The following is a 21478-nucleotide window of genomic DNA, read 5'->3' as shown; positions in this document are numbered from 1 at the left end:
GAAGACAGGGCCTGCTAGAGGCAGCCTGTCAGCAAGGGCCAAGGCCGTGGTACCCAGGCTACAGCCAGGTGTGGGGAGGGCCAAGGACACCGGGAGGCTCCAGAACACGGCCAGGCACCAGAACAGGGCAGACCCAGGGACTAGGAACATATGCCCCACCCAATCACCTCCACACCTCAACCTATGTGGTTGTCCCACACAGGCCTCCCTTCTGCTGGCTCTGCTCAGGGACACTGTCCCCCTGTGCCCCTGCCCTTCCTCATGTCTGTTTCACCGTGACTCTGTGTCCCCTCTCCTCTATGTAAGTCCCTTAGGGGCAAGGACATGTCATTTATCTTTGGGTGCCCCATGCCTGAAGAGTCCCTGGTGCCTGGGGCTTATTAGTAACTATATTCATAAAGAAGAGATGTCCATTAATTAGGCATTTCTACATCAAAGGCCAATTCTAAAATGGAGGCTTCCCACTGGTGGTGGCATTAAACCACCTGGCATGAAAGCACACAGGACTGGGTAATTCCAGAACTTTGGAAAGCCAGGGTGGGAGGATCACTTGAGACCAGGAGTTTAAGATCAGCCTGGGCAATATAGCGAGACCCCATCTCTATTTTTAAAACAATAAAATAAAATAAAGCCACCCATGAACACACTCACTTTGGCATTAGTAATTCTGTGCCCTCAGGCAAGTCAATCACCAACCCTGACACAAGCCGCCCTGGGTCTGATTCCTCAGCCAGTCCCTTCACCTCCCTTAGCCTCAGTTTCCACATTTGGAGACTGAAGCTACTGCTATGGGTTTCACAGCATCGTCAAGATGACTCACTCAATGGGAACACATGTCAAATGCCCAGCACAGGGCTTGGCTCAGAGAGCTCAGATCTTCCCCTCTGTACTCGGCCTTCCCCTCTGTACTCCGCCTTCCCCTCTGTATTCCCCATTGTAGGCAGTGGTCAAGGTTCCTTCCAGGTATAAGAGCCCATGAGTTCAAGCTCCACTGATTCTGCCCCAAAGTCATTGCTCTTCATGAGAAATGGAAGAGTGCAAGTCCCACAGACCAACGCGCTGCTGTCAAAGAGCAGCCAGTGGACAACCTTCCCCTTCTCCACTGCAAACTGCTTTCCACAACAGTGGATGACCTTCCCCTTCTCCACTACGAACTGCTTTCAGAAACTGACTCCATGTTTTACTGGCTGAATTTATTTTATATATATATATATACATTTTTTTTTTTTTTTAAGAGATGGGGTTTCACCATGGTCTCTATCTCTTGACCTTGTAATCCGCCCGCCTCGGCCTCCCAAAGTGTTGGGATTACAGGTGTGAGCCACTGCTCTCGGCACTGGCTAAATTTAAAAGGAACTTCGTATACAACATTCAAGAAAACATCCTTGCAAACAAAATATCATCCCCTGCTCTGGAGCCAGGTGACGCAGCTAAAGAAATTGCTGACCAATAAGACAGATGAAGATGTGGCGAAGCTCAGTCTACACCCTTCTCTTTCTCTCCCTGGCTGGCAGCCTGGTTTCCAGCATGGTTTGTTTCCCATCCTTACCCAAACTTCTAGTTGAGCCTTCCCGACAGACACCCAGGGCACCACGTCCCCCATCTGCACGCTTTCTTTGTAAAGCCTTCTCCAATGATCCTGGTTAGGACTTCCATGCTTCTATACGTACTACCCAAGCTTTTATTTAATGATGAGAATAAATCCATTTTAGTAACTAAAAATGGCCACCACTTACTGAGCATTTTCCTTGTTCTCAGTAATCTCTTACCTACAATCTATCATCTTACTTAATGGTCTGGGCAATTCTAAGGGGGGAGACAGTATTATTGCCATTTTACAGAAGAGGTTAAGGGATTTTCCAAGGTGGTAAACCAGTGAGTGGTAGAATGAACACGTGAGGCAGGCAAGTCAGGAATGGGGCTTACTCATTTCTGTGTTCCTTAAAGCACCAGGCAGCTCCTGGCACTTGGAATTTGCTCAATCCATTTTTGTTGAGTGAGTGATCCTTAATCAAAAGACAGTCTCATTGCCTTGATATTCACGTGAGAGTGACACCTCTTACAGAGTTGTTCTATAAAACACCCTCCGGTCATCTCTCGGCTCCTCCATAAACACTGCCACAGCCAGCACTGCAAATCAGTGGCTACAGGCCAGCTACCAAATGCACTCACAAGAGTTTTCATTTACTTTCATAAAAATTCCATGATTAAGAGCCTTTTAAAAACAGGCTGGTTCATTCCATCTTACAAGGAATTAAGTACGTAAGTGCAAAAATATTCTCTCCTTTCTCCTTGGCAGATGTTATCATTGGGCAGGATGACTGCAGGATGACGACTGAAAAGGCCACTGGTCCTTCAATCACTCTTGACCTGCTAAGACAGACAGAGAGGGCTGTCCTCACCGTGGCCACAATAGCTTTTCACAGAGCCTGGACTGCTGCCCTCTGTGTCCTCTGGACTACGGCCAGGGGGCAGGTCCTACCTTGGGATTATGCCCCTTCCATCAGAAAGGCCTGTTCCAGGGCAGGTTTTGGGGCATCCAGGCTGTGAGCTGGGCTCAAAGTGAGACTTCGGTGTGTCCCTTCAGGTGGACACCCTCTCTGGCTGCCAGGCTGCAGCTACCTGATCACTCTTGCCACACAACGGGAGCCCAGAGAAGCTGGACTTCAGTGCCAAGAACCCTGGCAGGCCCCTGGTCCTTGCTGCTGGAAAACCTGTTCCTTTTCAAGTTTATGAGGGCCCAAAAGTTTATGTATACAATTACCAAAGAAACAACGTGACCTCTCACTGCAGGGCAAGTTGGTGGGGCCCCTGTGTTTACAACCTTTACTCTGATATAAGACTGGCCACACCAAGTGATAACCAAAGATTTCCAAAGAGCACCCGAGCCTCCTCTTAACATAGGCAGCACCTGACACGGTGCCTTAAAGTGCAGGAGGTAATTATCCATTTTTTTTTTTCTATTGGGGTAAAAAAAGAACATAAAATATCATTTGCCATTGTAACCATGTCTAAGTTTACAGTTCCAGAGTTAAGTACCTTCTCCTTCCTGCACAACCACGACCACCAGCCCCTCCAGAACTTGTTCAACTCATGAAACTGAAGATCTGCATCCTTTAAACAACTCCTCGCTTCCCCAGCCCCAGCCAGCCCCGGCACCCACTTTTCTCCTTTCCGTCTCTATGACTCTGACCACTCTAGGTCTCTCATGTAAGTAGAATTAAACAGTATTTGTCTTTCTGTGACTGGCTTGTTTCACTTTGCATAATGACCTCAGGGTTCATTCATGCTGTCGCCTGTGTCAGAATTTCCTTCCTTTTAATAACCCCCCAATGTACCTATAGAGCAGATACGGTTTATGTCTTCACCCACTGATGGACACGTGGCTGCTTCTGCTTCACAGCTACTGTGACTAGTGCTTTTGGAAATAATCCACTATTGTGAATAACATGTGCTAACATCTGCCTAAGGGCTTGCTTTCACTTTTTTTGTATATATCCCCAGAAGCAGAACTGGGTGGATCATATGGTAATTGTATTTTTAATTATTTGAGGAACAATAATTGTTTAAAAAAAGTATTGATCAATGTACCATTGGGTGGGACACTTAAACACAGCTATTAGCTCTGCACTGCCAGTGGAAGCTTTTGGTGGGGACTAGAGCTCCTCAAGATGTTCAGGACTGACTGTCCCCAAGTGACTTAGGAGGGTCACATAAAATGTGCTTCATGAAGTCACATCTGTTCATTCTAGAAGGTTGTATCCATAATATTTACCCCGAAGTATAAAAGCCAATCAAATTTAGGTATATGCTTTCAATACTTAGTCTAAGTATTTGGATAATATGTATTTAAGTCTGAGATGTAAATTTGTTAGAGAAAAAAAAAAGAATGCTGAGTTAAAGAACAGATGTATTTCTTATATTTTCATAAAAATGATGTCTGTACAATGATAAAGATACAAATAATACTTTACATTTTGCCAATACTAGGTCATTTATGGTAACATAAAGGAGTTACTTTGCAAGGTTTTTGTGTTTTTTTATAAAACAGGTTAAATTACTACTCCCAAAACAGAGAGCTGCTGTGAAAAATAAATTAAAATAGCATTAAAACAAAGCCCATCTTCTGAACCCATTCAGAAGAAAACATGAAGCTGAATGGCCAAGGTCTCTGATCAGTGTATGAAAAAACTAACACTGTCTACTGGAACTTTCAGGATTGGATGCAGAAGAGCAAAGAAGAACTGGAAAATGCTAAAATAAATGAGCGTTTTCCAAGCACCTCCATCAGCCGGGAAACATGCAACTGTCAAACAGATGCTGACTCCGGCTCTATCTCTGTGATGGTCACTCACAAAGAATATGCCTCGACTGTTATTTATTATTAATATAAGGAGCTTAGGGACCAAAAACGGCACCACAACACGTCTCAGACTAGTGGACCTCTGACAAGCAGACTTGCCTCTTCACCTAAGAGCGCATCTCTGTGCCTTTTTCTGTCAATTCTGTGTCAATGCCGCAATCACCTCTCATGGGTCACACAGAGCTAGACTAAAAGGAAGCTACTTTTATATCACAATAACTTAGGATCATAAATTTAATAACTCTGATCATATCGAGATCATCAAAACCAATTATATAATAATATGCAATAAAACGATGAGAAATCCCAGTGAGAACTCCTTCCTCTTAGTTCTCACGCCTCTACTCAATAATTTATCGTGTGTAAAGTCTCACTCGGAGACCTGGAGGACAACGATCACGCTGGGCCTCAGTATCTCGAGGGTGCAGCATGCTGCCTGACTGCAGTTAAGTGCCCAATAAATAAGCACCCTCCCCAATGGCAGAGAATATGGGTGGCCCAGAAAAGTAGGTTGTAGTCAAGTTTTCCCTATACGGAGAGAAAGCCCTAGGAGGTTCCAGCTCCTTTGGAGCAGGATTAAAATATTAATTTTAGACTTTGTTACCTTAAAAAATGTGCATGTTATAATTTCCAGTGTAATCATACAAAAAATTAAGAAATATCTAAAGTCCAAACTTGTAAATGGGGAAAACTGAAACAAAAAAATGGAGAATCCCAAAGAATAACAGAAAAAAAGCAAAAAAGAAAAATTGTAACAGGTAAAGAAAAGAATACCAAATATGTGGATAAAATTACAAACACCTCACTAATTACAATAAATGTAAATACACTATATATTCCATTTTAAGTGACCAAGATTGCCAGATTTAAACACATTTTTAACAACAAACTATTTACAAGAGATGTAAACCAGAGGAGAAAATAATTATCAAAAATAGGCAAAATTCTAACCAAAAGAAACCTGGTCTAACTATATTAGTATCAGTAAAACTAGACTTTAGGCCGGGCGCCATGGCTCACATCTGTAATCCCAGCACTTTGGGAGGCCGAGGCGGGCGGATCACAAGGTCAAGAGATCAAGACCATCCTGGCCAACATGGTGAAACCCCGTCTCTAATAAAAATACAAAAAAATTAGCTGGGTGTGGTGGTGCACGCCTGTAGTCCCAGCTACTTGGGAGGCTGAGGCAGGAGAATTGCTCGAACCTGGGAGGCGGAGGTTGCACTCCAGCCTGGCGCCTGGTGATGGAGTGAGACTCTGTCTCAAAAAAACAAAAAACAAAAAACAAAAAACCAGACTTTTCTTTATTAATGCTTTTCACCTTAAAGAGAGCCCCTTCATAAAAGATAGAAGGTATAAATTGTAGGAAATTATACCAATCTTAAAAGTTCATGCCTTACATAACAGGGCATCAATATGTAAAAACAACCAGAATTATAAGGAAAATCTATAACCAGAGCCTCTCTCAGTAACCAATAGAAAAAGACTCAAACCCCCTCCACACTCCTTCCCCCAAGTCAGAAGACAAATTTAAACAATTTCACAAACTTGACCCCAAAGACCCAGAAAGAATACTGTAAGAACAACATCAGAATACACCTTTCTTTTTTCTTCTTCCAGCATGTACAGGCACGAAAAAACACTGATCCTACCTTGAAGATGAATGCTGGGCGTGGTGGCTCACGCCTGTAATGCCGGCACTTTGGGAGGTCGAGGTGGGTGGATCATGAGGTCAGGAGTTCAAGACCAGCCTGGCCAACATAGTGAAACCCCATCTCTACTAAAAAAAAAAAAAAAATGCAAAAATTAGCTGGGTGTAGTGGTACATGCCTGTAGTCCCAACTACTTAGGAGGCTGGGGCAGAAGAATCTCTTGAACCCAGGAGGCAGAGATTGCAGTGAGCCGAGATCGAGCCACTGTACTCTAGCCTGCGTGACAAAGCAAGACTTCAACTCAAAAAAAAAAAAAGAAGAAGAAGAAAGATGAATGCAGCCCGGAAGAGAGCCACAGCTGACTCAAAACCAACACCTAAGATGAGTGAGAATATGTTGCTATGAGCCACAGATATTTGACGGTTACTATTATATAATCCAATCAAAGTTAATATATTAAGTTTATTAATCAACTACCTCTGCCAATGAAAGAAATATTCAAATCACACTTACGAATTAAAACAAAAAATCACGATGCTTATAATTCTATATTTTAAGAGATGAAAATGTTATTTGAATTAATTGGGAATTTGTTTTGGAGTACTCCTATTTTTCTACGCACAGCCAAGGAAGTTTTAATGTTCTGAAAACTGAGATGATGAAAAGAAATCAATTAAAACCTGACTCATCCAATTAACAGCTCACCACTCTTTTTGGAAAATAACAATTACATGCTAAAAATGGGCTTTTAAAAAAAGATGAAATATTCTGCACAAGGGGAAAACATGTTTAGAGGAAATTCCACAAAGAAATTACTTTTGAAATTATTCACAAAACTGCACAAAGCACAATCTTCCCAACTGCTTCAATAAATATTATTATCATGCTAAGAAATAAGATTTTTAAGAAAATAAATCTAATTCTTTAAAAACATAAATGTCACATACATTCACTATTTTCAGATGCTGACAGACCAGGAGTACTCTAGGTAAAGAGATTCTGGGTTTTCTCAGGGGGTTAGTGTTTTGAGATGTTTCAAGCCTGGTTCAAGCTCTTAGGAGGGACACATCTAGATCTAAGCTCTGGCTCTGCTGTATACTTGATTCAACACGGCAATCCTCTCCCTGAGCCTTGTTCTAATCGTATGTAAAGTACGGACAAATATTAGTACCTAACTCTGGAATTTGTTATCATTAAGTGTGGTAAGTCAAGTAAATAGCTTAGCACAGGGACTAGAGTGTAACAAACCACCATGGAAGCGTCAGTCAACACTATCACCAAAGGTAACAGAAGTAATGTGTCATAAGGTCCTTCAAGTGGGGGACAGACATGAAAACAGCCCTTCATCCAGCAGGTCTCTGTCAGAAAGACTCAAGTACAACCTTTGGAATGCTCGAACTTGAATGCCTTCTAAAAACTTACCAAGTCACAGAACTCAAACACCAGGAGGTAGGGGATCGCTTCTACGCACTGTCCAACACACTGAAGAATATTTGGATGCTGAAGAATACTGGTAAAAATAAATGCCATAAAGTCATTCATCAGGAAGCATGACAATAAAATTATTCAAATAAAAGCATAATAAAATTATTCAAACAATCCAAATTTTTTCATAATTGATATATTTGAATAAATGACGAGCTAAAAAGATCAAAGATTATACTTAAAAGGTGTATACTAAGTTACCTAGTAAGTCATTCAAAGCCAATCAGGTGAGTATTTTCACAAATTAAAAAAGGAAATCTAAGAATCTTTTAAAATCTTTTTTTCAACAGACAGGGTCACCCAGGCTGGAGTGCAGTGGTGCAACTATAGCTCACTGCTGCCTCCAACTCCTAGGCTCAAGTGATCCTCCCACCTAAGCTGGCCAAATAGCTGGCATTACAGGCATGTCTCACCATGCCTGGCCTCAAAAATTTTTATATTTAGTCATTTAAGTTTAGAGACAATATTTTTTTTCTTTCTTTTTTCTTTTTTTTGCCAATTAAACATCTCAGGATAGAGATAATATTTTAAAGCAGCATTTAAAAGAGGACAGACTACACAGTCATCCCTTAGTAACTGCAGGGGACTGGTTCCACGAATCCCTGAAGATGCCAAAATCCAAACCGAAGATGCTTAAGTCTCTTACATAAAATGGTGCCATATCTACACATAACCTATACACATCTCCCGATATAAATTGTCTCTAGATTACTTGTAATACTAATACAATGCAAATGCTATGTAAAAAACTGTTATACTATATTGTTTATATATTTTTTACTATTGCATTGTTACTTCTTTGCATTTTTAAAAAATATTTTCTATCCATCATTGGTTGAATCCACGGATACAGAGGGCCAACTGTATATACAAATTCTATTAAGTATTTCAGCCAGGACAAAAAAGAGAGACCTAATCTGTACAAAAGAGAGAAAAACTAGTTGGGTGTGGGGACGCATGCCTGCGGTCCTAGCTCCTCAAGAGACTGAGTCAGGAGGATCTCGTGGGCCCAGCAGGTAGAGCTTGTGGTGAGTCATGACTACACCACTGCACTCCAGCCTGGGGGACAGAGTAAGACCCTGTCTCAAAATGACGACGACAACAAAACAAATACAATATGTATTTCAATCCAGATATTAAATGACTCAGTTTCTCCTTCAGGCTATCTAGTTTATATATTTTCCATAAATTTCCACTGTATATGCAAACTGCTTTTAGAAAATATTTTGTCCAAATGAAAATAAAGTTAAATAAAAGGTATGCCAAAATAGGTTTAAAAAAAAAGAGTCTTTATTTGGCTACAATTATGAATGTACAGGAAGTTGCAAAGAGAGCCAAGACGTATGGTATACCCTTCGCCCTGTTTCCCCTGTGGGTTCCATCTGACACAATGACATACAGTGTAACACCCAAACCTGGGAACTGCCGCTGTGATCAAGTTTGTGCAGAGCTCCATGCCATGTCTGCACATGCACAGATACGTGTAACCATCACCTCGATCGAGACCCACAGCTATCCCATCACCACCCATGTATACCCCTGGCAACCACCAACCTGTTCCCCACTTCTAGAATGTTCTCATTCTCAGTCTAAGAACATTATATAAATGAATTGGTATAGTATGTGACCTTTTGAGATTGATTTTTTTCACTCAACATAATCACCGAGGTCATCCAAGGCGTTCCATGTGTCAATGGTTCATTCTGTTTTGCATGGGAGCAGTACTCCAGGAATGCACCACTTTGCTAAACCACTCACCTCTTGATAGACATGTTAGTTTTTCCAGTTGTTGGCTATTACAAATAAAGCTGCTATGAATAATCATGTAAGGGTTTTTGTATGGAAGCAAGTTTTCACTGCTCTGGAATAAATGTCAAGGAGTGCAACTGCTGGGTTGTATGATGTGACGGTTAATTTTGCATGACACCTTAGCTGCAGCATAGTGCCCAAGTATTTGGTCAAATATTATCCTTATTATGTTTTTGTGAAGGTGTTTTTGGATGAAATTATTGTATCTATCTATCTATCTACCTACCTACCTACCTACCTACCTACCTACCTACCTACCTACCTACCTACCTAACTACTGAGACAGAGTCTCACTTTGCCATCCAAGCACAGTAGTATGATCATGGCTCACTGCAGCGCTGAACACCTGGGCTCAAATGATCTTCCTGTCTCAACCTCCTGAGAAGCTGAGACTACAGGTGTGCGGTGCCACTATGCCCAACTAGTTTTTTTTTTGGTGTTTTTTGAACAGACAGGGTCTCACCACATTGCCCAGGCTGGTCTCAAACTCCTAGGCTCAAGCAATCCTCCAGCCTCAGCTTCCCAAAATACTAGGGTAATAGACATGGGCTACCATGGCCAGTAGATTACTATTTAAATCAGTGGACTTGGAGTAAAGCAGATCCTGCCACAATGTAGGTGGGCTTCATCTATCAGTTGAAGGCCCTACTAGAACAAAGACTGACCTCCCCCACAGAAGGAGGAATTTTGCCAGAAGACAGCCTTTGACCTTGAACTACAGCATCAACTCTTCCCTGGTCTCCAGCCTCCTAGTACACCCTGCAGCCTCTAGACTTTCCGACCTTCATAACTTCATAAGCCAATTCCTTTAAAAACACCTTTCTCTATATATATACATGAACATACACACCCTATTGGTTCTGTTCCTCTGGAGAATGCTAATATATAACGAATGCTAACATATAATTAAATGTATGTTTTGTTTTTTAAGAAACTGCCAAGCTATTTTCTACAGTGGCTCTATCATTTTACATTTCCACTAGCAATGTATGAGGGATCTAGTTTCTCAACATTCTTATCAGGATTTGGTGTTGTCACTATTTTTCCATTACAACTCTTCTTTTTTATTTTGTTTTGGAGATGGAGTCTCGTTCTGTAACTCAGGCTAGAATACAAGGGTGCAATCTCAGCTCACTGCAACCTCCACCTCCTGGGTTCAAGCGATTCTCCTGCCACAGCCTCCCAAGTGGCTGGGCTGTCCAGCTAATTTCTGTATTTTTAGTAGAGTCGGGGTTTCCACCATGTTGGCCAGGCTGGTCTTAACTCCTGACCTCATGATCCTCCTGCCTCGGCCTCCTAAAGTGCTGGGATTACAGGGGTGAGTCACTGTGCCCAGCCTCATTACAGCTTTTCTAATAGGTATGAAGGGATCTTGATTCATTACTTTAGTGGCTTGTGACACTGAACGTCTTTTCATGTGCTTATTTGCTATCCATGTTATCCCTTCTTTGGTGAAATGTCTCTTAATGTCTTCTGACAATGTGCGAAATAGGTTACTATTTTTTTCTGTTCAATTTTGAGAGTTTCTTCTAAATTCTAGATCTGAGTCCTATGTCAGCTGTGTGGTTTCCATCTATTTCCTCCCAGTCTGTGGCTTATCTTTTCACTCTGTTACCGAGCTCTTCCACAAAGAAAATGTTTTTCATTTTGATGATACAATTTATCAGTTTTTAAAGGAAGTTTAGCCGTATTTTTGTTCTTTTTGTTGTTCCTTCTTTTCTAATGTTCCAAGACTCCTCCCTTTATCATTTCTTTTCCGTTAGGAAAACTCATTGTTTTAAAGTAGGTGTGCTGTTAATAAATTGTCAGTTTTCCTTCATCTGAGGATGTCCTGATATCCCCCCTTCATTCCTGAAGGGTATTTTCTCTGGAGAAAGAATTTCAGAGTTCTGATCTTTTAGAAAAGTGAAAAACATGCTGATTCCTTGTGGCCTCCATGGTTGCTGATGAGAAATCGGCTGTCCTTCACATTGCTTCCCCCTGTAAGTAAAGTGCTATTTCGGTCTCCCTGCTGTTAGGATTTTTTGTCTTTCATTTTCAGAAGTTTGACTACATGTCTTGGCATGGATTTCCTTGGGTTTATCCTGTTTGGCATTTTCTCAGTTTCTTAAATCTGTAGGCTTTTTCTTTTCCAAATGTAGAAAATGTTAGCCACTATTGCTTTGAATCCTTTTGCAGCCCCATCCTCTACCTCCTTTCTTTCTGAGACATCTATGACATGAATAATGCTGGATCTTTTGTTCTAGTCCCCATGTCCCTGAGACTCTAACTGAAATGACGAGTTCCTGTATTTTTCAGTCCTGAGGTTTCCATTTAGGTCTTCTATTTCTCTGCTGAGACTGTATTTTTTTGTTTTAAATGTGATGCAACTGTTCACGAAGCATTTTTATGATGAATGCTTTAAAATTCTCATCGGATAATTCTAACATCTCTGTCATCTGTGTTGGAATCTGTTGTCTTTTCTCGTTGAAGCTGAGTTCTCCTGGTTCTTGGAATGCCAAGTGATTTTCAGTTGACACCTGGACATTCTGGGTCTCAGGAGACCCTGGAACTTAATCATGTATGTTGCAGCCAGAAATCCCAAAATAGTTTTAAACACCTGCCTTTCAACAGACCACACACTAGCTTTACAGAACACATGCTAAGGTTTACTTACTAATATGGTTCTCCATTTTTCAAAAAAATATCTTGTTCCTTTGGGCTGGCACTTGCTTTTAACTCCTTCACTATGACTCTTGCTACGCTAGTGCCCGCGTAAATCTCTCCCAGGAGAACCTAAAATCAAAGAACAGTTTTTTGTGTCATTTCCATTAAAATGATACATTTACCAGGAAATGGAATACACGTCAACAAGTTAAGCAATAAGCAGATGACCTTCTATTCTTTCACATACTAACACACAAAAAGCTTGGAAAACTCAAATACCTTTTTTCAGTAAGAGGACCATTTTAAACCATTCACCAGATATTTACAATATTTACTTATTTACATATATTTCTTTTCTATTTATTTTAAAATATATTTATATTTATTTGTATTTTATTTATTTAAAAATGTATTCTTTTTTTTTTTTTTTCTAAAAGATGGGGTTTCACCATGATGGCCATGCTTATTTTGAACTCCTGACCTCAGGTGATCCACCCAACTCAGCCTCCCAAAGTGCTAGGATTACAGGTGTGAGCCACCATGCCCAGCCAAAAATGTATTCTACTACAGGGAAATTAACTATGACTTTACAGAAGTGCAATTTATAGGTTCAGTTCCAACATAATCAAATGTTCCTCAAAAACATTTCTCTAGGTTTTGTTATTTAGTCTGCTACACACATATGCTATACATATGAGAAAGCCAACGTACAATCAACTGTTGCTCTGAAACTTAAAAAATATCATACTCCATCCAATGATACCTGGCCTTGATCTCTTACCAAAAACTCCACTCAACACATTCCATTGAAATCAACAGAACACGAAATGAGAATGTGCTGCCTCACATAAGAAGTAGCCATGGCTGGGCGCGCTGGCTCACACTTGTAATCCCAGCACTTTGGAAGGCCAAGTAGGGTGGATCACGAGGTCAGGAGTTCAAGACCAGCCTGGTTAACACAGTGAAACCCTGTCTCTACTAAAAATACAAAAATTAGCTGGGCATGGTGGCAGGTGCCTGTAATCCCAGCTACTTGGGAGGCTGAGGCAGGAGAATCGCTTGAACCCAGGAGGTGGAGGTTGCACCGAGCCGAGATTAAGCCACTGCACTCTAGCCTGGGCAAAAGAGCAAGACTCCATCACAAAAACAAACAACAACAAAAAAAGAACTAATCACAAGGGAAATGCTAAATATAAAAGAGGACAATGCCAAGGCATTCCAAAGTACAATATTTAAGATGAAAATGCTAATAAAGGTTTTTATTTAACTCTAGAGAATGATCAAAACAGAGAATGATCAACACAAAAGATTTTCTTTTAAAATAGATTAATTTTAATGTTCTGAAAATAGAGTAAAAACCTAAACAGAACTCAATGTGTTTACCAGAAATATAAGGACAGAAAAATGGAGAAAAAGAAATTCTGATAATTAACTAAATCATCCTCTTTTTTTTTTTTTTTTCTTTTCAGACAGAGTCTTGCTCTGTCACCCAGTCTGGAGCACAGTGGTGCAAATATGGCTCACTGCAGCCTTTAACTCCTGGGCCCAGGTGGTCCTACTGCCTCAGCCTCTCCTGTAGCTGGGACTACAGGCACGTGCCACCAGCCCAGCTCATTTTTTTTTTAGAGATGAAGTCGTGCTATGTTGCCCAGGCTGGTCTCAAACTTCTGGTCTCAAGTGATCCTCCCCACTTCAGCCTCCCAAAGTGTTGGAATTACAGGCGTGAGCCACTGCATTTGGCCTACTGCTTCTTTTTAGGGGAAAACTACTCAAGTGAGTTATCTAAATGCACTGTCTCCTCTTCCTCTCTTGAATCCATTCCAACCAAGGATGTGGCATCATCACCATTCCCCTCGAGCAACTTCTTTCGAGGACACCAAGGAACTCAAGCTGCTGAATCCTATTATCTCCCAGGCTTCATCTTACTCCATGTGTAAGCTGCAGGATACTACAATTAATCTTTCTGGAGCTCTTCTTCACCTGACTTTCAGAAGCCTCCCGTCTCCTGGGCTTCTCCATCTTCACTGCTTCTCCTTGCCTGCACTGGCGTCTTTCCTGTTGCAGAGCCTCCCCTGGTTTCCACTTTGAACTTCTCCATGACTTCACCTAGTCTCCTAGCTTTGAATTCGCTCTATAGAGTGAGATCGCTTGGATTTTCATCTCTAGTCTGGAACCTCTCTCCTCAACTCTTGCTCTGCATTTCCAGTTCAGCTACTTCATGCCTCCATTGAGTTGTCCAACAGCCAACTCCCACCTGACATAGCAAAGGTGAACGCCCCACTTCCTCCTCCAAGCCTGCCTCTCCTGCATTGTCTGTTGTGTTTCAGTTGACAGCAACTCTGTTCTTCCAGTTAATCAGGCCCTAAGCAGTCAACCTGACTGCGTCTTCCTCCAGAGCCCATGTCTCATCCACCCTAAGTCTATACTGGCATGCTCTCATCCAAACATCTGCCTTGAGTCCCACTACTTCTCGCCACCTCCACTGCTACCCTCCAGGTCCAAGCTGCCTGGACCTCTCCCCGGACGCCTAAAGGAGCCTTCTAGCCCATCTCCTCCCTGCTTTCACCTTCCCTCTCAATGACTTCCAGAGTGATCCTTTTAAAAATGTAACTCAATAACATCATGATCTCTCAGTGTGTTTCCCCATTTCACTCTGAGCAGCACAGTCTCTAGATGCACACATATCCTGCATCACCTACCTGCCCTATACTTCTCTGAGCCCACCTCCCACAACTGACTGCTGTGTGACCCTCCCAACTAGAAATCTAGGCTTGTTAAGATGGGGTTTTGTTTGATCTCTCATACAGGATTCCATACAGGTCAAGGTTTGACCCATCTTCCTCCACATCATACCCCTAGCACCATTAACAATGGCTGGTATGTAATAGGGTTTGCTGAATGGTGCAGAAGAGAACTCGTAGAGCTGAGAAGACATGAAAGCTACAGGCCTGACAGACAAGGCTGATGGGAAGGAGAAGCAGCAGAATATGGCTGCTTACTGGGAAGTACATCCTCCCATTGTAAGCACCCTGCTTCCAATGTAACCCCTACTCCATTAGGTACCTCTTGCAGAGAACCACTGCAGCACTGTGGAAATGACTGCAGGAGATTACTCCTTCTGAGCCATCTATGGTAAAAAGACCAACAAAGCACTATTACTACAGGCCACTTGACAGGGTATGACAAGGACAGTTCTTCATGGTGGTCTTCGTTGTAAGACTATATTTACAGTTCTAAAGTGGCTTAAGTGCTGAAGAGGAAGGGATTAAAAAAATAATCTAACCTGAGGAGGATACAAAGCTGACACTGCTAAGATTCCAGGTCTCTTTTCCCTTGTTTCTTATGTCAACAATTTCAAAGGCCATAGTTATGGTCAAAATGTTTGTATCCTGTGTCCTCCCCAAATCCATATGTTGAAACCTAATGACCACTGTGATGGAGAGGAGGGCCTTTGGGAGGAAATGAAATTCGCATCCTTCCAAAAGAGGTTCCAGAGAGCTGCCCTGCCCCTTCAACCACATGCGGACGAAGCAGGAAGGTGCCACCTTCACCTGATGCTGACTCAGCCAGCACCTCGATCTTGGACTTCCCAGCCTCCAGGATTGTGAGAAATAAATTTCTGTTGTTTATAAGTAAGTCACCCAGTTTGTGATATTTTGTTATAACAGACTGAAAGCACTGAGACAAGCTTCCTAGAAAAGGCTCTACACACAGCAAGGCTGAAGCTCATGCCCCTGTGCTGCCAGAGGGGCTGTGGGGAAACGCATTTCGTACCACAGGGCCCACAGGGCTGGTGGAACGCCGCACGACCCAGTTCTTCATCAGCTCTACACTGTACACAGTATCCTTCAGAGGGAAACAAACGAAACTGAACAAGATCTTACCTTTCCAAACCAGCCATTTCCAATTTCCTGTATGTAGTTCAGACTGTGGCGGGCAACTTGAGACTTCAATCCTTCTGTAGAGAAAAAAAAACATTAAAAATGAAATATAAGTATCTAACTAAAACAAAATAAATATATAACCTTATAAAGAATAAACACTAACATAAAGGCTATGCAAGTAAAGGTAGGATTAAATACATAAAACATCTTTTTAAATGAACCATGCCAAAAGAGTTTTAAGCTTTAAAACCAACAACGTTTTTAAATGAGTTTCCTACCAATTCTTTAATACCTCACGTTGTTTTTTTTCTGATCCAACTACTCTAATGTAATTACCAATCACCACACCAATGGCTTTTACTTAGTCCTTATTTTCATCTCTCTGAACAGTTCACCTAGACATAAGATTATCCCTCTGAAACTATTCTTAATTTTTAAAAAAAGTTTTACTGAAGTCAATATACAATACAGTCCACATATTTAAAGTATACACTTTCATATATTTTAGTTTTGGTATGCACTGGTGAAACCATCACAAAAATAAAATACATCTCCATTACCCACAAAAGTCTTATCACACCCCTTAGCAGCCCCTCCCACCTGCTCCCATCTCTACACAACAATTCACATGCTTTCTGCACTACAATTTGCATTTTCTAAAATGTTATGTAACCAGAATCATACAGTATGTACTCTTTGTACATATCAATATCAATAAATATCAATTATTCTAAGATTCAATCAAGGTCTAGAGTGTAGAGTTTACTCTTTTTTTTTATTATTGCATTTTAGGTTTTGGGGTACATGTGAAGAAAATGCGAGATTGTTGCATAGGTACACACATGGCAGCGTGATTTGCTGCCTTCCTTCCCTTCACCTGTATCTGGCATTTCTCCCCATGCTATCTCTCCCCAACTCCCCACCTCCTGCTGTCCCTCCCCTATTTCCCCCCAACAGACCCCAGTGTGTGATGCTCCCCTCCCTGTGTCCATGTGTGCTCACTGTTCAACACCCACCTATGAGTGAGAACATGCAGTGTTTGATTTTCTGTTCTTGTGTCAGTTTGCTGACAATGATGGTTTCCAAGTTCATCCATGTCCCTACAAAGGACACGAACTCATCGTTTTTGATGGCTGCATAGTATTCCATGGTGTATATGTGCCACATTTTCCCTGTCCAGTCTATCATCGATGGGCATTTGGGTTGGTTCCAGGTCTTTGCAATTGTAAACAGTGCTGCAATGAACATTCGTGTGCATGTGTCCTTATAGTATAACGATTTATAATCCTTGGATATATACCTGAGTTTATTCTTATTTTTATCACAGAAGAATTTTCCACTGAATGAACATACCCACAGTCTGTTTATTCATTCATAAGTAGATGGACATTCATGTCATTTACAGGTTGAGGCTCTGACAAATCAAGGTGCTATAAATACATACATGCAAATCTTTGTTGGGACAAATGCCTTCATTTCTCTTGAATAAATACCAAGCAGCGGAATGGTGAGATTATATGGGACGTGTCTCTTTAAACTTTTAAAGAAGCTGCCAACTGCTTCCTAAAGCATGAGTAGTGCATGAGGTTCCAGCTGTTCTGTCTCTTTGCCATCACTTGCTGCAGTCAGTCTTTTCCATTTTAGCCATTCTAAAGGGTATGCAATCTTACTTTAGTTTTAATTTTTATTTCCCTAATGACTAATGATGTCAAGTCCCTTTTCATTTGCTTATCTGCATCTGTATATCTTCTGAGGTGACATTATCTATGCAAATCTTTGCCTCATTTGTATTGGGCTGTTTCTTATTATTGAGTTTTGAAAGTTCTATCTTCTGAAACCAAGTCCTTTAGCAAATAAATAATTTGCAAACGTTTTCTCCCAATCCATGGCTTGACTTTTCATTGTCTTGTCAAAAGAACAATGTTTGGGAGAACAACGTCTTCCAAAACACTTTAAATTTAAATTTATTTTAATTTCCAAAAAGCTTTTAATTTTGATAAGGTCCAATATATAAGTATTTCCTTTTGTGAATGATGCTTTTGGTGTCCTTTCTAACAAATCTTTGTCTAACTAAAGATTATAAAGAGTTTCTTCTAAAAGTTTTATAATTTTAGGTTCCACATTTAGGTTTATGTGCATTCTGAGTTAATTTTTACATATGCTACAAGGTATCGATCAAAGTTCACTTGTCTGTCAGTGAACAGCCAATTGTTCTGGCACCATTTAACTGCACGTCTATCGAATTAACTGACAAAAGAAAAGGGACAGCAGTGGAAAGGTGGAGCAGAGACATCTCCTCTGGTGGCTGTCTCTTCCAAGAAACACTAAGAGACTTTTTTTAAACTGCCGGTGTTAACCTTATAAAAACTCCAAAAGATGGCTAAAGGTATTCGGCAACTAAAGCGAACCGGAAGGAAGTCCACTGACACAGGGCAGAATATCTTTGTGACTTTAACTTACCCTACTTCCCCAGTCTCCCTCCTCAGCGCAGCCACAGTCTTAAAGATGACTTGTGTTCCCAGGTGGGTACCAGGATGCAGGGGAAGCACAGAGGGCCTTATTCCCAAGGAACTAAGTTTACCTTGACCTAACTGGGGTTGCCCTGAAGGACTGCCATAAGCGCTTCTCTTTGTTTCACATATCTCACAATTCTATGAGGATGGAGTGGTCACATATTCCTCAAAAACAACAAAACGCAAATGAGAACAAGCTACTGCCATCTAGGGCAAAAACACAGTTGATGCCAACAGTACAGACACGGAAAGCTTTGGCAGAAAAGGTGGGGAGTGAGATTTTGGGGGAGAAGGGGGCTTTGGAAAGCTCCTGTGTAGATGAGAACCTAGATAGCCATGTGCGTGCTCAGGGCAGGATGTGTGCTCAGAAAGGCTGGGAAATAACACAGGCTTTCAGCTGGGGCTGGTCTTCAGGCCCAACACAAGAAGGAAGTGAAGGCTAAGAAAGACTTGTAAATGGCCTGGCTACGTGTTTGTTGAAGGAGTGCCCTAGTAGAGCAAATCTGCAAAAACCTAGGGAATATTTTTTATTTTCTTTCTTTTCTACTATTTCTCTTTTGCACATATTATTCAAAACGTCCAGTTTCCAATAAAAATTATGAAACATGGAAAGAAATAAAAATGTGGCCCATTCACAGGTAAAAAAGAATGAACAGAAACTGTCAGTGAGAAAACAGACATTAGACTAATTATTACACAAGATGTTATTTTATTTTATTTTATTTTATTTTTTGAGGCGGAGTTTCGCTCGTTACCCAGGCTGGAGTGCAACAGCGCGATCTTGGCTCACCGCAACCTCCGCCTCCCGGGTTCAGGCAATTCTCCTGCCTCAGCCTCCTGAGTAGCTGGGATCACAAGCACGCGCCACCATGCCCAGCTAATTTTTTGTATTTTTAGTAGAGACGGGGTTTCACCTCGTTGACCAGGATGGTCTCGATCTCTTGACCTCATGATCCACCCGCCTTGGCCTCCCAAAGTGCTGGGATTACAGGCTTGAGCCACCGTGCCTGGCCAAGATGTTATTTTTTTTAATTAATATTTTTTGTTTTTTTGTTTTTTTGTTTTTTTTTTTTGAGGCAGTCTTGCCCTGTCACCCAGGCTGGAGTGCAGTGGTGCTATCTTGGCTCACTGCAACCTTAGCCTGCCAGGTTCAAGCGATTCTCCTGCCTCAGCCTCCCAAGTAACTGGGACTACACGCGAGTGCCATCCTACCTGTATTACTGGTGCCTAGCTCTTCTTTTTATTTGCTACACAATTTAAATATGAATGTATTAAAAAAAATTATAACTCTGTGTTAATAGGCACAAAATGTATAATGATGTAATTTGTGACAACAACATAAAGGGATGGGACTGAGCTGTATAGGAGGAGATTTTGTGTGCTGTTGAAGCTAAGCTGCTATCAATTCCAAAGTGTTATCAATTTGGGATGTTAATTGTAATCACTGTAATCACTAAGAAAACATCTAAAAATATAATCCAAAGGGAAAAAGAAGGGAATCAAAATGGCACATCAAAAAAAAACTTCCTTGATTACAACCATTACAGATTATTTTGTTCCTTCTCTACTGCCACTGGTTGACTTGACTTAAAAAACAGCAACAACAACAAACCCTATCAGAATCCCAATGGCCTGTTTTACAGAAATAGGAAGGCTGATCCTTACACTTAGTTGGAATTGTAAGGAATCTCAAATAGGCGAAAAAAAAAAAATTGAAAAAGGAGACTCTTGCACATCTTGGTTTCAAAACTATAAAACAAAAGCTAAAGTAAACAAAATGATGTGGTACCTGCATAGGGACAGACATACAGATCAATGGGATACAGCCAAGAGTCCAAAATAAACCCAAACAAATACGGTAAACTGATTTTCAAAAAGGGTGGCAAGACAATCAACAGGAAAAGAACAGTCTCTAAAACACTGTTAACTGAGACAACTGGATATCCACATATAAAATAATTAAGGTGGATCCTAATCTCACACCATATAAAAGAATTAATTCAAAATGGATCGAAGAGGAAGAGTTAAAACTAAAAAACTCATAGAAGACAACATAGGGAGAAATCTTCATGACCAGGGATTTGGCAATAGTTTCTTAAATATGACACCAAAAGCACAAGCAACAAAAGTAAAAACAGATAAACTAGACTTCATCAAAATTAAAATGGAAAACTTTTATGCATGAAAGGATACTATGAAGGGAATGAAAGAGAACATACAGAATTTGAGAAAATATTTGCAGTTCATGCTATTATGACATTATTATGATTAAAAAAGAGTGGTACTGGGACAAGAAATACACAAATTAATGACAGAGAACAGAAAGCCTGAAACAGACCCACACACATACGGAGATAGAAAAGGAAGGATCAGTGAATGAATGAAGCTGAAAAACCACAGCAATCTATAAGAAAAGCTGAAGTTGGATTCCTCCTAACACCATCCTCAAAAATCAACTCAAGATGTGTTTTAGATCTAAATGTCAAAGCAAAAGCTTAAAATATTTTTTAAAAGGTATTATTTTGATCACAGAATAAAAATTTCTAAAGACCACAAAAAGTCCTAACTCTAAAAAGGACTTAAATTTCAAACTCTAAAAAAAAAACTTTAAAATTTACTATATTAAAATTAGGAACCCTGTTCATCAAAAAATCCTTTTTTGTGTATGTGTGATTGATTTTTTTTTTTCAGTGTACCATTTTGATTCTCTCTTCATTTCCTTTTCTGCAAATTTTTTAGTGGTTACCATGGGGATTATAGTTAACATCCTAAATTTATAACAATCTACTTAGAATTGATTCCAATTTAGCTTCAAAAGCAATGGCATTTACCATTAGATACCCAACTGGCAGGAATATAAATTAATACAACTCCTGCAGAGGGTAAGCTGGCAAGACCCATCAAAATTACAAACACATGCATTCTTTGACCCACTTTAAAAAATGTATTCTACAGATACCAGTATAACAACCACCTGCAAAATACCACAGATACAAGCTTTATTTGTTTCTGCATAAGATTAGAAACAAGGCAAATATCCATCAACAGGGGGCTGTTTAAATAAACTGTGCTAAAGCCATAAAATTTACATAGTATGAACCTAGAAGCAAGAATACATTCACTTTA

The 21478-nt window shown here is 40.6% G+C and overlaps 1 protein-coding gene across 3 annotated transcripts in view; it reads right to left on the bottom strand.

The window, feature by feature from the left end:
- Positions 1-21478, bottom strand: part of LMTK2 (lemur tyrosine kinase 2) — a 101740-nt gene that overhangs the window by 41201 nt on the left and 39061 nt on the right. For all 3 annotated transcript variants that reach the window (XM_003934237.4, XM_010344792.3, XM_074390373.1), the window contains exons 4-6: positions 15840-15913; positions 11966-12084; positions 7438-7525 (exon numbers count right to left, since the gene is read on the bottom strand). In XM_003934237.4, the coding sequence (XP_003934286.3) occupies positions 7438-7525; positions 11966-12084; positions 15840-15913 (281 nt within the window). The remainder of the gene's footprint in view (positions 1-7437; positions 7526-11965; positions 12085-15839; positions 15914-21478) is intronic.

Source organism: Saimiri boliviensis, chromosome 20 (assembly GCF_048565385.1).
Source record: "Saimiri boliviensis isolate mSaiBol1 chromosome 20, mSaiBol1.pri, whole genome shotgun sequence".
In the NCBI taxonomy this organism is placed as follows: Eukaryota; Metazoa; Chordata; class Mammalia; order Primates; family Cebidae; genus Saimiri; species Saimiri boliviensis.
The sequence above is the reverse complement of the archived record's forward strand: the minus strand, read 5'-3'. Positions and strand labels throughout refer to the sequence as shown.